Genomic DNA, 16,623 nt, shown 5'->3' on the forward strand with positions numbered 1-16,623 from the left:
TGTCGACCTGTGACCTCGTTTCCAAATTCGGGGGCTGGGAAGCTAGTTTGAATCAGTTTCTTACTGGCATCATCGATCTGCTTACACCGCACCTAATGTTCTGAGCCCAGTTGCATGCCTACATTGCTATCTTGAGGCCAGGCAGGCCCTCATAATCCCCAGCAATGAGTGAACCAATAAGAACAGCTGGGAAGACAGGTGTAATCAGTAGTAAGTGGGCAGAAGTCAGTAGGCATACAGCCATGATAGACCTCTTTCAGACATGACTGGCGTCAACACTCGACAAGATGGCCAACCTTTGTCTTTTTGTAATTCATTATTGTAATTAACTTAGTTGTTCCCTTCTGTGCCCTTTCTCTCCGAGTGTGTCCTGATAAAATGTAAAGTTATTCCGTTTTTATCTACAACTTGAGAAAAACCAAATTATTCAAATAATTTGAGAGTCAACGTGAGATTCCTGGATCATGTAATTATGTAATTGAAGACATTCATTTAATTGTAAGAAGGTTTATGCTCATTTTATGTCAATTAACTTAGAAAATAAATCCGCTTTACAATGTAAAAGTTGTCTTGTTCCCCCGCTTCCAATTGTTGATTGTGTATGCCACGAAACTGAGTGACATAACTTTGCTTTTGAAGCTTCCGAAAAGATGGCACAAAGTGACTATTCTCCAATAATTGATCATAATTTCATCAAACTTAATTAGGACATGTAAATCACTATGCATCGTCACATCACATTAAATTCCATCAAAATACAATGGACAGTTATAATCAACGCAACAAGAAAGGGCTGATAGGGGAGGGAACTTGGTTTTAAACGGATTTCACAATTGATGCCATATCTCTACAGATCCCCGGCTTGCCTTCTTTCTCTCTCTCTCTCTCTCTCTCTCTCTCTCTCTCTCTCTCTCTCTCTCTCTCTCTCTCTCTCTCTCTCTCTCTCTCTCTCTCTCTCTCTCTCTCTCTCTCTCTCTGCTTCTATATGGATTAATGTATTTCCAAAATTATTCTAACTTTTATTCCACACCACCATCGAGGTAAAATTCAAAACATGTTTTCTGTATAAAGGTTTCCCCAATCCTAAACGTGTCACATCGGTTGGGCCCCTCCCATGCTCATAGGCCAAACTTTGCTCTTAAACATACTGTGGTAACAGTGGCATGCACACACTCTTGCGATGGACTGTTCCCCTGCTTCAAGCTCGCCACATGACCACCTTAGTAGCGAAGTTAAGGTAGTTATCTACAATATGAATGTGTACTTCTTGCACGTGGGTAAAGCAATTTGGTTTGAACATTTAAGAGCATTTTTATGATCTTGTCTACCTTATTCTTGAACTCGTTTACTGTGATACTGTTTACTACATCCACTGGAAGTCTGTTCCATGTATTTGCTATTCCATATGTAAAGAAATTACCAAATTCAGTGGTGTATCAATTTCAGTTTGTATAAATTATCTCTGGGCTGATTTGTGCTAAACGTGAATAGATTGTTGTAATCTACATTTGTTATTCCTTTAGAAATTTTGAATCCCTCTATTAACTAATCCCTTAGTCATCGAGTTTGTAGATCAAATAAGTTCAAACATTCCATCCTTCACCTATATCAAAATTGCCTCAGTGGTGGAACTAGTTTGACGGCCCTAGCTTGTGCTGCTTCCAGTCTAGAGAGAGAGGAGGGGGGGAGGGATTTCAAAAACACACCAGTTTATATAGAAACAGAGAAAAAAAAGAGAGACATAGATTTAGGGAGAGGAGTTGGAGAGCAGGTCAGTGATGTGTGGAGACATGAAATCATTGGGAAATCCATTTTAGACCAAGTGCCCTCCCCTATCGGTTATTTTTTTTTACTGTGTTGGGTAGATTACACAGAAAAGACCATATAATCCATAAGTACAAAAGGTAGAATGCTTCATGATTATCAGACAGACCTCTTGCTTAAAAGTGTACAGATATCTATGTGGTAATGACGACTGGTTGTCTTTGAATGATTACTGCAGTTAGCAAATTAAGCTTTATTATGATGTAATAAAATCTTCAGAAGATAGCTAGATTATCAACATGCTGTATTACATAAATCCTTAATTAGGTGAAATTCTTTCAGTCTGACAATGATCTTTTCACCTCATCTTTTTCATTTACAGAGTTGTTACTGTGTATGGCAGAAAGCTTCTTCACTGCCTCTACTCGAAGTGTAGCTTCTTCTTGTTCCATTTTTAAAATTTTCATCTTCACTCCATGTTCACTATCCTTGTGTTCTATCTCCCTTTTGAGAAGTGTGACCTTTATTTCATGTTCTTCCTGAGCCATAGCTAATAGCTTTGAGTGGGTCTCTGGGGAACAGCAGGTCATCTTTGTATTGGAATCTGGAGGGTGGCAGCACAGCATTTTAGAAACCGATGCCAGATAGTGTCTAGAAAAGTTTTCTAGGCAAGGTCTCTTTAGGATAGGAGATGTTGTCTCTGACCATGTCTGGCTATGTGACCTATTGTTTATCATTTCTTCAGAGTTATGAAGGTTTTTCAACGCGGCTATTGCATCAAGGGAACTTGTCAGGGCCTCAAAATCACCATTTTGTAAAGACTGTGGTGGGTACTGGTTAAGCTTTTTACACTGACCATCCTTCGTAACAGAAGGTGACTGTACAAGAGGGGCTAGTACTGCCTGTAAGTTCTGACTGTCAATCTCATGAGTGGTGCTAGGATTTGGTGACAGATCTTCGTCATTACAGTTGTCAATAATAGATGATGGGTGACTGCCATCAGTTAATAGTGAAAGCGGAGAGGAACTCGGCTTTGAATCATCGACAGACTCTGAGAGATTAACTGGTAAAGAAGGTTTCGCTGCAGATTCCAGTGTTTCCGGATAGGCCGGAGAAGAAGAACTACCTATGATGGGTTCTGTTGTTCTAGTAAGTTCTTCTTCGCAATTTTTGGATTTTATATCTACTTCTTCTCTAGTTCCCTCACTTAGGAACACCTGCATCATCTGTGGAACAAAAGAAAAAAAAAACCTCAAGAGTAAAATAACTTTGAAGTAATGTTATTAACAGCAATATCAAACAATCTATTCTAAATCAAATTAGAAATTATAGTTACTACAGGCATTTTCTGAAATTCACTTATAACTGTCGTATTTACTTAATGTTCTTCAAAAACTCCAACCTTGCAGCCCATTTCCTCTAAAACTATATTGTTTTTTTGGTTATAAAACGGCAATCTCACACACACACATATATATATACATATATATATATATATATATATATATATATATATATATATATATATATATATATATATATATATATATATATATATACACACACACACACACACACACACACACATATATATATATATATATATATATATATATATATATATATATATATATATATATATATATGTGTGTGTGTGTGTGTGTGTGTGTGTGTGTGTGTGTGTGTGTGGGTGTGTGGGTGTCTAATATCAAATTCTTTTTCTAAGTGCTTCTACCTAAGCCAGGATTCGGACCTATGCATCAGACAACAGATAAGGCTGGGGTCACACATCTGCAACTAAGGTCTATGACTCGCTGCGATGTTAGAAAACATCCGTATATTTCAGTACTGACAGTCTACAACAAACCCCACTCGAATATGTGCAGAATATTGAGGGAGGGTTGCTCAACCTGTCGCACCGGCCGGTGAGGTCTCGCACAAGGTTAATCAGGTCCAGACAATGTTACGAACATTTTGGTCTGTTCAAAACTGTGGCAACCTTCCACTGCGACTCATGTCAGATGCAAAACTTTGCAGCGGAGTCCTAGGCAAATCATACCTCAGCACGACCTGGCAACTGTTCCTTTGCAACAATTGCATGGTATGTACGACGAAATCTTTGTAGATTCTAGTGAGTATATGGAGCCTGCAATCTGGCACACAGCACCACGACCATGTGATGTTTCCCACTCTCTTAAAAGCAGGGATAGAGAGATGACCTGTCACAGTTCGCAGGTCCTCTAACTCTGGTCAATATGAATGAAATCAATAAAGAAAACGAATGTGAACAAATAAAATCTGCAATAATTTTCAATGACTTAAATAGGAAATAAAGAATATGAATAGATAAAAAGGTGTTGAATGGTCACTATGAATGAAATTGATAAAGAAAATTAACGTGAATAAATAAAATGTGCAGTCAATATCAATGACAAATAGAAAATAAAGAATATGAATAGATAAAAAGATGTTGAATTTTCACTGAATTAAATCAATAAATAAAACAAACGTGAATAGATAAAACGCTAAATCATTGTCAATGACTTAAATAGAAAATAAAGAATATGAACACATAAAATTTTTTAAATGATCACTACGAATGAAGTAGATACAGAAACTTCCCTTCATATACCTCCTTGCCAATCGTTGTGCACTCACTGATAAGTCAAGTGGCAATCTAGTGGTAATCGAGTGGTAATTGAGCAGTATTCTTAAGCCCTCGCAATAAATCTCCTGGGAATCCACTCTAGTCCCAATTATTTGCAGGGTTAATCATTATGCTGAACGCAGTAGGCTGTGACTCCCGTTCAACTCGTCCTCCAACAGACGCCCAAGCCCAGGAATAAGCGAGAGGGAATCTTGCAGGAAGCGTGCAACTGGTCGTTCTGACATAAAACAGCAGAACAATCGCTGGACATTCTGCAGTTTCTTGGATTTTCTAACATCGCAGCGAGTTGCAGAGCTTAGTTACAGATATGTGACCCCACATGGTTGGCTTATATCATTCGTTCATCAAGAGAGGTCTAAGTCAATTGACAGTTTAATTTTGTCTCTGAGGCACAGGTTCAAATCCTCGCTTAAGCACACACACACACACACACACACACACACACATATATATATATATATATATATATATATATATATATATATATATATATATATATATATATATATATATATAAACTGACCATATTCCTGTGGTTAATCAGCTTTGGAAAATCAACAGAGTATGACAAACTACTATGTATAACATTTATAGACTATAAGAAAGTTTTTATTCTGTCAAAACATCGGCAGTAATGAAAGCACTTCAAATGCAATGAATAGATGTCTCTTATGTTAGAACTCTTGATTATCTACTCAGGAAGTACAGCAATCTTAAAACTACACAAAGATAGTGAGAAAATTCCAGTTGAGGAAGGAGTTACACAGGAGACCCCATCTCTCTTAAATTATTCACATCATGCCTAGAAGTTTTTTAGAAACTTAGATTGGAAAATGTTGGAATTAACATTAATGGAGAATACCTTGATAACTTAAGATTTGCAGATGACCTAGTTGTGTTTAGTGAATCATGGGAGGAGTTGCTAAAGATCGTCGATTTGAATGGAAAAACCAGAAATGCATGACTGAAAATGAATATAAGTAAAACTAAAATAGTGTCTAATGAAAATGCAGAAACAACAAATAAGGGTTATGGGTGAACGTCTATAGATTGTTAATGAATATACATACTCAGAGCAGACTGTAAGCGTTTTTCCAGGATATGAGACCAAAATCAAAAGTAGTATAAGCATGGGATGAAAAGCATTTGGTAAACAAAATGAGGTTATGAAAAGTAAAATGCCACTTTCTCTAAAAAGAAAAATATTTAATTAAATGGGCCTACTAGTATTAACTTATGTATAAAAAATTTGGAGCCTTACTAAAGCCTTAGAACATAAGCTAATTACAACTCAAAGAGCTATGGAAAGAATAATGATGGGAATAACACTTATGAGACAGAAAAAGAGCAACATGGATGCGAGAGCAAACTAAAGTATGGGATATTCTAACAACATGTAAGACAAGGAAATGGACAAGTAGGGGAAGGAAGAGAAGACAATGGATTGAGAAACCAGGAAAATATGCAGGTATAGACATGCATAGAAAGACATAAACAGGAGTGATTGGAAGGACATGTCTGAGTCCTTTGTCCTGCAGTGAACCAGTTATAGCTAATGATAATGATGATGGTATATATATAAATACAGTATATATATATATATATATATATATATATATATATATATATATATATATATGTATATATATATATATATATATATATATATATATATATATATATATATATATATATATATATATATATACTGTTCATAGATTGACTAAATCCATAGAAGATAGAGACGACTGGCAAAATCTAACCAAGGCCCTTTGCGTCAATAGGTGTAGGAGATGATAATATATATGCTGTATATATACTGTATATATACTGCATATATACTGAATATCTACTGTATATCTACTGTATATATACTGTATTGGTGTATTGAAAAGGACAAACGAATACTCACCTGTTCTGGATTAATGAAAGCAGCCGAAGTCTGTCGAATGGTAGGAGATAGAGAAGTGTTATGATGGAGGCTGCCAATGCTAGAGTCTCTAGCCATGAGATTTTTAAGATGACGTCGTTGGTGCCTCAACTGCTGTTGAAGGAGACCCAAGAGCATCTCCGATATCGGATCTGGGTCTGGCGGGGGAATACCATTGGCCATTTCAGCCAGACGAGCCTCATACCTTCTGGCCTTGGCCTTCATGTTCTTGTAGAGCGTCTGGATCTGTTGTTTGGACCTAGGCGTCGTGGCGTTTGAGTTAAAGTGTCTTGTGATTTCATCCCAAAGTTCAGCTTTTCTTGTGACCGTTTGAGAATCATTTTCTCGGGTGTCCAAAACACCCATGTGCGTCGCCAACGCTCCCAGAAGAAGCGTTCGCTCAGCCGCAGAAGCACTGATGCTTCTGTTGCCGCTGCTTCTGGAAAATACCAAACTGTCCATCATAGCCTAATCATGTTCCTTCTCCTTCTTGCTCTTTATACAGGAAAGCTGTACTAATGCAATTTGTGATTGAAATCGAATTTCCTTCTTTTCTATCATTTCAGACTTCTTCTGCTTCAAATTTTCTTCCTCGCCTTTCTGCTACTAATTCTTCTTTATTGCTACAGAAATATAGTACAAGTTTGTAGGTGTGTGGATGCCTGAAATAAACAAAGAAAGTTACTCAAAAAGTGAAATAATATAACTTATGTCATATATATGGCAAACATCTCAAATGCACCAGCAGTTCCAGGATAAAAGTAAAGATGTTATCAACAGGTATAATACCAACAATAATGACTCTATCTGTGTATCTTTCTAGTTATGTGTTCGTCTATCCCTCTGCCTTGTTATGTATATTTAGGATTGTGATGGCCTATTGGAAACGGCCCTGCCTGGTGATCGCCGAACTGGGCTTCAAGTCCAATTCACCAGCCTTGTGAACTATGGAAGGGGTGTTTGACTGAGTCTATAGGTCTACCTGCTGAGTCTTCTGCAGCCATTCTCTGGCTCTCCCTGGTCCTAACTTGGGTGGAGAAGGGAATTGGGTGCTGATCATATGTATATACATATGGTCAGTCTTGAGGCTATTGTGCTGCTAGCTAGGACATTGTCACTGTCCCTTGCTCTCTGCCACTCATGAGTGGCTTTTAATACTAGACGTGTTCCATTTGATTTATTTTCTTCCGATTAAACCAGTCGTGAGAAATATTACATTTTTTTATTCATATTTCTTTATGCACCAATTTGAGTTCCCTGGCTACATTAACATTGTCTAACAAAGAGAGTGGCCAAAATGCTTTTCATACTGTCGTATATTGATCTATTATCATTGTTTTACCATTGAATGTAACAGAATTAGATTCCTTATTTTATGTGTTTATCATTTTACATTATGAATGACTAAATCCTCTTCCGTAAATTCCAATACTTTTGTACCCTTGCGTCATCTATACTTTTGTGACGTTTTGTGACTTCCTTGTTTTTGTATTCTGCTGACCTGATGTTCGCCAATGGCCATTTACTTTTGTGTGTTATTTTCTACTTAATAAAGTCAGTATTGACGACGACTTTGGTTTTACGCTAACCTCAACACTTCGGACATATGATACATATCTTCGTTAAGCTATTTGGTTTCGTTGTCAAAAGTTCTTTTGTTTTTCATCGCAGATCTAGTTTTTCTTCCTCTTGTTTTTTTTTATAGTTTATATATGAAAGATCTATTTTATTGTTGTTACTGCTCTTAGAGTGTTTTATTCTAATTGTATATTACTTCTTTTGCAGTTTATTTATTTCCTTGTTTCCTTACCTCATTTGGCTATTTTTCCTTGTTGGAGCCCTTGGGCTTATAGCATCTTTTTTTCCAGCTAGGTTTGTAGCTTATATTACAATAATAATAATAATAATAATAATAATAATAATAATAATAATAATAATAATAATATGTGGCCTTCTTTGGAATATGGCACATTTGGCCCAATTCGCCTTCTCTCTCTCTCTCTCTCTCTCTCTCTCTCTCTCTCTCTCTCTCTCTCTCTCTCTCTCTCTCTCTCTCTCTCTCTCTCTCTCTCTCTCTCTCTCTCTCTCTCCTCCAAGAGATACCTAATAATCAAAGGTAATCTATTTGACTGACGAATGACCCAACCCCTATTTCTTCTCTCTTCATTTCACCTCGAAACACTTCCCCCCAGAGACCTCTATGTCAGACTCAAGGATCTAATGCGGGGTTTTTGTCTCTTGTAAATTCACACTTTACAACTTTATTCCTGATTTTTTAAAACATTTTGATGCTATATTTTAAGAGGCAGATTTTGACAATCCCTTTGCGGGTTGATTCTGCTGAAATTTATTAGGTGAAGGCGCTGGGCTATTCAGAAATTATGCTTTCTCTCTCGCACACACATCCTATACTTATATACATCATACATGTACACACACACACACACACACACACACACACACACACACATATATATATATATATATATATATATATATATATATATATATATATATATATATATATATACACACATACACACACACACACACACACACACATATATATATATATATATATATATATATATATATATATATATATATATATATATATACATACATATATATACAGTATATATACATATATATATATATATATATATATATATATATATATATATATATATATATATATATATATATATAGAGAGAGAGAGAGAGAGAGAGAGAGAGAGAGAGAGAGAGAGAGAGAGAGAGAGAGAGAGAGAGAGAGAGAGAGAGAGAGAGAAATTAAAAGTTGAAAGGATTGAAGTCGGATTGTTTAAAAATAGCATCAAAAGATATCGTGCACAAAGACACAAAAAGAAGTAGCCACAAAAAAAAAGGGAAAAAAAAAGTCAGAGACAAAATAAAGGAAGTAATGAAAATCCAAGGTAAACCTTTAAACCAGAGAATGAATATTCGGAAGGAATACAAGTTTGTACCGGAGACAAATTTTACCGATTCTGCGAATCTTAGCCCGCAACATTCAAAAGAGGTTTCAAACGAAAAGATACTCCAGGCTACATGACATGGTGACATTAGACCTTGTTTTATAACATATACTATTATCTTTTCCTATTTTCTATATCATTTTGAGCTGCTGGTTCTGAATTTGACGAGGGCCAGGGAGAAACATTGGACATTTTCGTAGATATGCAAAAAATAAAATTTTCTTGTTTCATAGCGGCCATCTTGGATTTTTGCATTCCTACAAGAAATGCTCAAGGTTTTGGACCTGGCACCCGAATGGATTTGAGACCAGCACCTAAAAATCAATAAGAAATAACAATAGGACATTTGTATATGTAATAGAAAAAGGGTTCCCTTAAATTCTCTCTCCTGAACTAAGGCTGTCACACGTGAAATTTCCGTCGACTTTTTAATTTGACGTCGACTTTTTGTTGTCGTCACAAATTTTGATGACGATATGGATCGAATTCAACTCTTCGCTTCTGTCGACTCCATTGTTTGTTTACATCTCGAGAGCACAAATTTCAAGTAATCGAACGGAAGATGGAGAGAGTTTGCTACAGTGGACGAGAGTGTCTGAACAGTTTTTGGTCGAAGAGATGAGGGAGAGAAGAGGCCTATGATGGGACTATAACCATGATAGTTTCTTAAAAGGGGTATAAAAAAAAAGAAAAAAAAAGAATCACTACTCTATGATTTACGTAATTTTAACCAGGACTGAACCCAAAACCATTTTTTTTTCTACACTACTCCGTAAAGCACATACAAACACAACCCACAAGTTGCCTTGTATTAGGCATAATTGTTTTATCAGTCCGGGAAGTCACAGCTGAGATGATTTGTTTGAGGGTACACTCGGGCACACTATTCTCTCTTATTTTTCTTCCTCGTTTTTTTTTCCTTGAAAATTTTTTAGAGTTTGTACGTAAAAGATATAATTTAATGTTGTTACTGTTTTTAAGATATATTAATTGTTCAATACTTAACTTACAGTTTATTTATTGCCTTGTTTTCTTTCCTTACTGGGCTATTTTTCCTGTTGAACCCCTGATCTTGTTTTTCCAACTAGGGTTGTAGTTTAGCTTGTAATAATAATAATAATAATAATAATAATAATAATAATAATAATAATAATAATAATAATAATAATATCGTTTTGACGACATCAACCAAAGTATGAAGAAGAATGTGTGTGACTGCAGCCAAAGTACAAAATAGTCGACGTCGATTTCTTTGGAAAGTCGACGGCAAAAAAAAAAAAAAAAAAAAAAAAAAAAAAAAAAAAAAAAAAACCACTTCGTAATTTTCGCTATTGTGAAAGCGTCTTAAGATTATTTTTGGGAAGAATCATCTGACATTGAAGCGAATACTTCCAAGTATTGAAAATTGAGGCTGGATCAGAGTTAGACTTTGACCAATCGGTATTTGAAACGGTTAGTGTCTATTTGGGAATACTAATTAATTTGACAATTTTGCTTATAATGAGAGCAACAGAGATAGGAGTAAGTAAAAGTATAAAGATTTGTTGGAATTAGTAGAAAAATAGATCCATGGAGTGATGGCAATGAGACTGGATGATTACCCAAGGCGGGTGAGGTATAATTGGATAAAAATAGATGGGAACGAACGCAAATATGATCAAGATTGAGAGTACATGAAATTATATTGATAAAGTAAGAAAAATAATTGGATGATTGACTTAATAAAAGCACTATGGCTTAAAACAAAGAAAGATTGTGTCAATCAAGTGCTTATTACAAAATTAGTTATGGGAGAAGTTTTTAACTTTAGAGGTAAGGAACTTATTATGCTGCGTATTGATCTACAGAAAACTTTGGAAGCAATGGCAGAATAGAAAGATATTACAATATATTGTTCAGAAGGAAATTTATTTCGACCTGACAGAAGGTGTCATGATGAGTTAAATGTTTTGCGTTAGAATCTGTAGATGTAAGTGTGTTCCATTCCGTGCAAAAGTAGATCGAAGATGATGTTATGCTATGTTTTCCTGTCTGCTTCGTATTCCTATTGATGGAGCAGATAGATAGATGAATGGAGAAAGAACAAAAGATCGATGCGCAGAGTTAGGCGTTATATATAACAGTTTTAGTGGCATGCAGCATGGCTGATGTTTAGCCTACTGATGATACAATTTTAGTTGGTGACAGGAAAAGAAGCAAGAGATTCATAAACACTTTTAAAAGTATTGGAATAGGGTAAAGGAGAATTGTAATTATCAGGGTAGGCTAAAGGGAAGGAGAAGAAAAGAGAGAGAGAGATATGTCATTATGGAAGTGATTGCATTGTAAAGGGATTTTGAGTAGGCTAAATACCGCAAATGATGGATGACTTCTCTTTAGATTTCAGATAGAAGAGAAGTGTCGAGATTAGGAAAATACAAAACAATAGGAAGGTAGAGGGTTAGGCTACCTGGTAGAGGTTTCAAATAGAAGAGGAGTGAATGTGAAAAATAATGCTGAACCAACTCTCATTGTTCGTTGAATATTATGTAAGAAATGTTTGAACCGAGGAACTAAAGCTACCAAAGTATATCCTAGACAGACGTGAATGGGACAGTGAATCGAAGGCGAAGGACTTTTGGTAAACCTTCTTCAGTTTGTGATGGTATACAAAATCATTCATAATTCTGGGAGGTTGATGAATGTGGAATTGTTCTCTTCATCGATATATATATATATATATATATATATATATATATATATATATATATATATATATATATATATATATATATATATATATATATACACACACACACGAACGCCCGCACGCACGCACTCATACAAATAATCAGTAATCAGTTATGGCAAATAAATACTGTCACTAATCGTAGCTACCTTGGCCTACAGTGTATCCACAACATGGACAATTGTCCCCTTGATGTTTTTTAATAACTCACCTCATTTCCAATCTCAATCTGCATGGTATCCGAATATCCTAAGAGGAAGAAAATGAGGTAGAAGCAATGAGAAAATCTGTAAATGCCTACGTAACGTTCGAAGTGAAAAGAGACTGTTGGTGGTAGTTATTCCTGGAGCTCTTTATTTGGTGAACGTCGCCTGGCAGTATCGAGCTAGTGCACCTTATCTTTGGCTGCTATCTCAGCTATCGAACACCCGCCTCTGATAAAAGGTCGAGATAAGGTGTGGCTGGATACATACACACACAATGGAAGGCTAAGGGGTTATTCCTCGCGTCTAAGCAAAACAACATTTTCATCTAGGATGATTCTTAGAGAATTTCGCGCCATTTGATAGGTAGTAGATTGGACAGGGCATCAGCCACCCGGTGAAATACTACCGCTAGAGAGTTATGGGGTCCTTTGACTGGCCAGACAGTACTACATTGAATCATTCTCTCTCGTTACGGTTCATTTTCCCTTTGCCTACACACACACACACCAAATAGTCTGGTCTATTCTTTACATATTCTTCTCTGTCCCCATACCCGTGACAACACTGAGATTACCAAACAATTCTTCTTCTCTCAATGGGTTTACTATTGCACTGTAATTGTTCAGTGGCCACTTTCCTCTTGGTAAGGGTAGAAGAGACTCTAGCTATGGTAAGCAGCTCATCGAGGAGAAGGACACTCCATAATCAAACTATTGTTCTCTAGTCTTGGGTAGTGCCATAGCCTGTGTACCATGGTCTTCCGCTGTCTTGGGTTAGAGTTTTCTTGCTGGAGGGTACACTCGGGCACACTATGCGATCTAAAATATTTTATTTTTCCTTTTTTTTCCTTTCCTCACTGGGCTGTTATTCCTGTTGGAGCCCCTGGGTTTATAGCATCCTGCTTTTCCAACTAGGGTTGTAGCCTAGCTAGTAATAATAATAATAATTTATCTTATTTACAGAATCCGCATGCGCTCTATCGCCTTCAAACCTTATTCACGTTATTATTTCAAGTGCGTATGTTTATGTGCTTCTAACAACAAACAGATGTCTGGTAAATTGCAGTGCTCAATTTCATCTTCTTTTGATTACACTGTTTGAGACTTAAGCAGTTATGGCTTATTTCAAATCTCATCTAACCAGTTTCTAAGTTTTCGAATATGTCCTAGCTTTTCTGAACCGACACTTTATACAGCCTGATATATATATATATATATATATATATATATATATATATATATATATATATATATATATATATATATATATATATATATATATATATATATATATATATATATATATAAATTTTTTTTTTGATTCAGTGTTTATTTTTACGTTTCCCTCATCTATTTATTTGTACATTTTTTTACTTTTTATATCATTTATTTTTGTTTGCCATTCGGAGGGTCTTTTTATATAATAATAATAATAATAATAATAATAATAATAATAATAATAATAATAATAATAACTACAGAAGCACTTTGAGAGTACAGACCTCCGCCACGGCAGCTTATTTCTCGAAACCGGCTTGCCTTTCCCGGAATCAATCAATCATTATCAGCTCTTTACATAACAGTTCGAAATCCCTGCAAGTTTCACTACTTTAAGATTAAAATTGTGGCCGTATGTTTGATAATAAGAATTTGGCCTTTTGCTTGACCTTGATCTTGGACTCGACCTTGACCTTAACTGCTCTTTACATAAGTTTTAAAATCCCTGCAAGTTTCATTACTTTAAGATTGAAATTATAGGTGTTTGGCTGATGACCTGAATTTGACCTTTTGCTTGACCTTGTACTCGACCTTAACCTTCAACCCTAACTGCTCTTTACCTAACAGTTTAAAATCCCTGCAAGTTTCATTACTTTGCGGTTAAAACTTGTAACCGTTTGGTTGATGACCGGAATTTGACCCTTGCTTGACATTGACCTTGGACTTGACCTTGACTTTCGACCTTAACAGCTCTTTGCATAACAGCTTTGAATCCCTGCAAGTTTCATTAACTTATTATTAAATTTATGGTCGTATGGTTGATGACCAGAATTAGACCTTTTGCTTGACCTTGAACTTGACCTTGACCTAGGACTTGACCTTGACTTTCGACCTTAACAGCTATTTACATAACAGTTTAAAATCCCTGTAAGTTTAATTACTTTAGGACTATAATTGTAGCTGTATAGTTGATGAAAGGAATTTGACCTTTTGCTTGACCTCAACCTTGTACTTGACCTTGACCTTCAACCTTACCAGCTCTTTGCATGAGTTTAAAATTACTGCAAGTTTGATTAATTTACAATTAAAATTGTTGCCATATGGTTGATGACTGGAATTTGACTCCTGCTACATTTTGACCTTAGACATGACCTTGACCTTCGACCATAACAACTCTTTGCATAATTGTTTAAAATTCCTGTAAGTTTCATTACTTTACGATTAAATCGTAGCTGTATGTTTGATGACCAGAATTTAACCTTTTCCTTGACCTTGACCTTGGACTTGACCTCGACCTGCAACCTTAACAGCTCTTTGCTTAACAGTTTAAAATCCCTGCAAGTTTCATTACTTCATGATTAAAATTGTAATCGTATAAGTGATGACCAGAATTTTACCTTCTGCTTGACCTTGACATTAGACTTGACCTTGACTTTTGACCTTAAAAGCTCTTTCCATATCAGTTCAAAATCCTTGCAAGTTTCAATACTTTACAATTAAATTTTTTAGCCATATGGTTATGACAGGAATTTGACATTTTGCTTTACCATAACCTTTGACATGAGCTTGACCTTCAAACATAACAGTTCCTTTCATAACAGTTTAAAATCCCTGCAAGTTTCATTATTTTATGATTAAAATTGTAACTGTATGGTTGATGACCGGAATTTGACCTTTTGCTTGACTTTGACCTTAGACTTGACCTTGACCTTCGTTCTTAACAGCTCTTTGCATAACAGTTTAAAATCCCTGCAAGTTTCATTAATTTTCTATTAAAATTGTGGCTGTGTGGTTGATGACCGGAATTTAGCCTTTTGCTTGACCTTGATCTTTGACTCTAGCTTGACCTTGGACCTTAACAGCTCTTTACATAACAGTTCAAGATCCCTGAAAGTTTTAGTACTTTAAAATTAAAATTGTTGCCATATAGGTGATAACTGGAATTTGACCTTTTGCTTAACCTTGACCTTGGACTCGACCTTTACTTTCGACCTTAACAACTCTTTACATAACAGTTGAAAATTACTGCAAGTTTCATTAACTTGAGATTAAATTTGTGGCCGTATGGTTGATGACTGGAATTTGACCTTTTGCTTGACCTAGATCTTGGATTTGACCTTGACCCTCGACCTGAACAACTCTTTACATAACAGTTTAATATCCCTGCAATTTTCATTACTTTACAATCAAAATTATGGCCGCATAGTTGATGAATCAAATTTGACCTTGACCTTGGGCTCAACCTTGACCTTCGATCTTAACAGGTATTTACATAACAGTTTAAAATCCCAGTAAGTTTCATTACTTTACGAATAAAATTTTGGCCCTATGGTTGATGACTGGAATTTCTCCTTTTACTTGACTTGGACCTTGGACTTGACCTTGATCTTTGACCTTAACAGCTCTTAACATAACAGTTCAAAATCCCTTCGAGTTTCATTACTTTGCGATTAAAATTGTGGCTGTATGGTTAATGACTGGAATTTCCCCTTTTGCTTGACTTGGACCATGACTTGACCTTGACCTTTAACCTTAACAGCTCTTAACATAACAGTTTAAAATCCCTCCGAGTTTCATTACTTTATGATTAAAATTGTGGCCGCACACTTGACGACTGAAATTTAACCCTTTGCTAGACATTGACCTTGGACTCGCTTGACCTTGACCTTGGACTCAACATTGACCTTCGACCTTAACAACTCTTTGCATAACAGTTTAAAATCACTGCAAGTTTTGTTAATTTACCATCCAAATTGTGGCCGTATGGTTGATGTCAGGAAATTGACCTTTTGATTGACTTTGACCTTGACCTTCGACCTTAACATGTATCATTTGGCGTGGATTTTCATACACTCAAATATGAACCATGGCTGAAGTCTCTCTAACAACGATGTCTAAACTTATGGCTGATTACGTGAATTGGACATTTTGCTTGACCGTGACCTTGACCTTTGGCCTTGACCTTTCAAAATTTATCCATTTCCAGCTTTTTACATAACAGTTATTCCCTACAAGTTTCAATACCCTACCATAAAATTTGGGGCCTTTGAGCTGTTTACATATAAACACACACAAACAAACACAATCAAACACTCAAACATGAATAAAGCATAA

The 16,623-nt window shown here is 35.8% G+C and overlaps 1 protein-coding gene across 1 annotated transcript; it reads right to left on the bottom strand.

Moving 5' to 3' along the window:
* Positions 1-1,770: 1,770 nt before the first annotated feature.
* LOC137651256 (myb/SANT-like DNA-binding domain-containing protein 3) lies at positions 1,771-12,473 on the bottom strand. The gene is made up of 3 exons (XM_068384487.1): positions 12,298-12,473; positions 6,345-7,024; positions 1,771-2,990 (listed from the first exon to the last, which is right to left on the bottom strand). The coding sequence occupies exons 2-3, from the start codon at positions 6,825-6,827 to the stop codon at positions 2,103-2,105; spliced, it is 1,371 nt and encodes a 456-aa protein (XP_068240588.1). The 5' UTR covers positions 6,828-7,024; positions 12,298-12,473; the 3' UTR covers positions 1,771-2,102.
* Between the last annotated feature and the right edge of the window lie 4,150 nt (positions 12,474-16,623).

The sequence above is a fragment of the Palaemon carinicauda genome, chromosome 12 (genome assembly GCF_036898095.1).
Source record: "Palaemon carinicauda isolate YSFRI2023 chromosome 12, ASM3689809v2, whole genome shotgun sequence".
NCBI classification, from domain to species: Eukaryota; Metazoa; Arthropoda; class Malacostraca; order Decapoda; family Palaemonidae; genus Palaemon; species Palaemon carinicauda.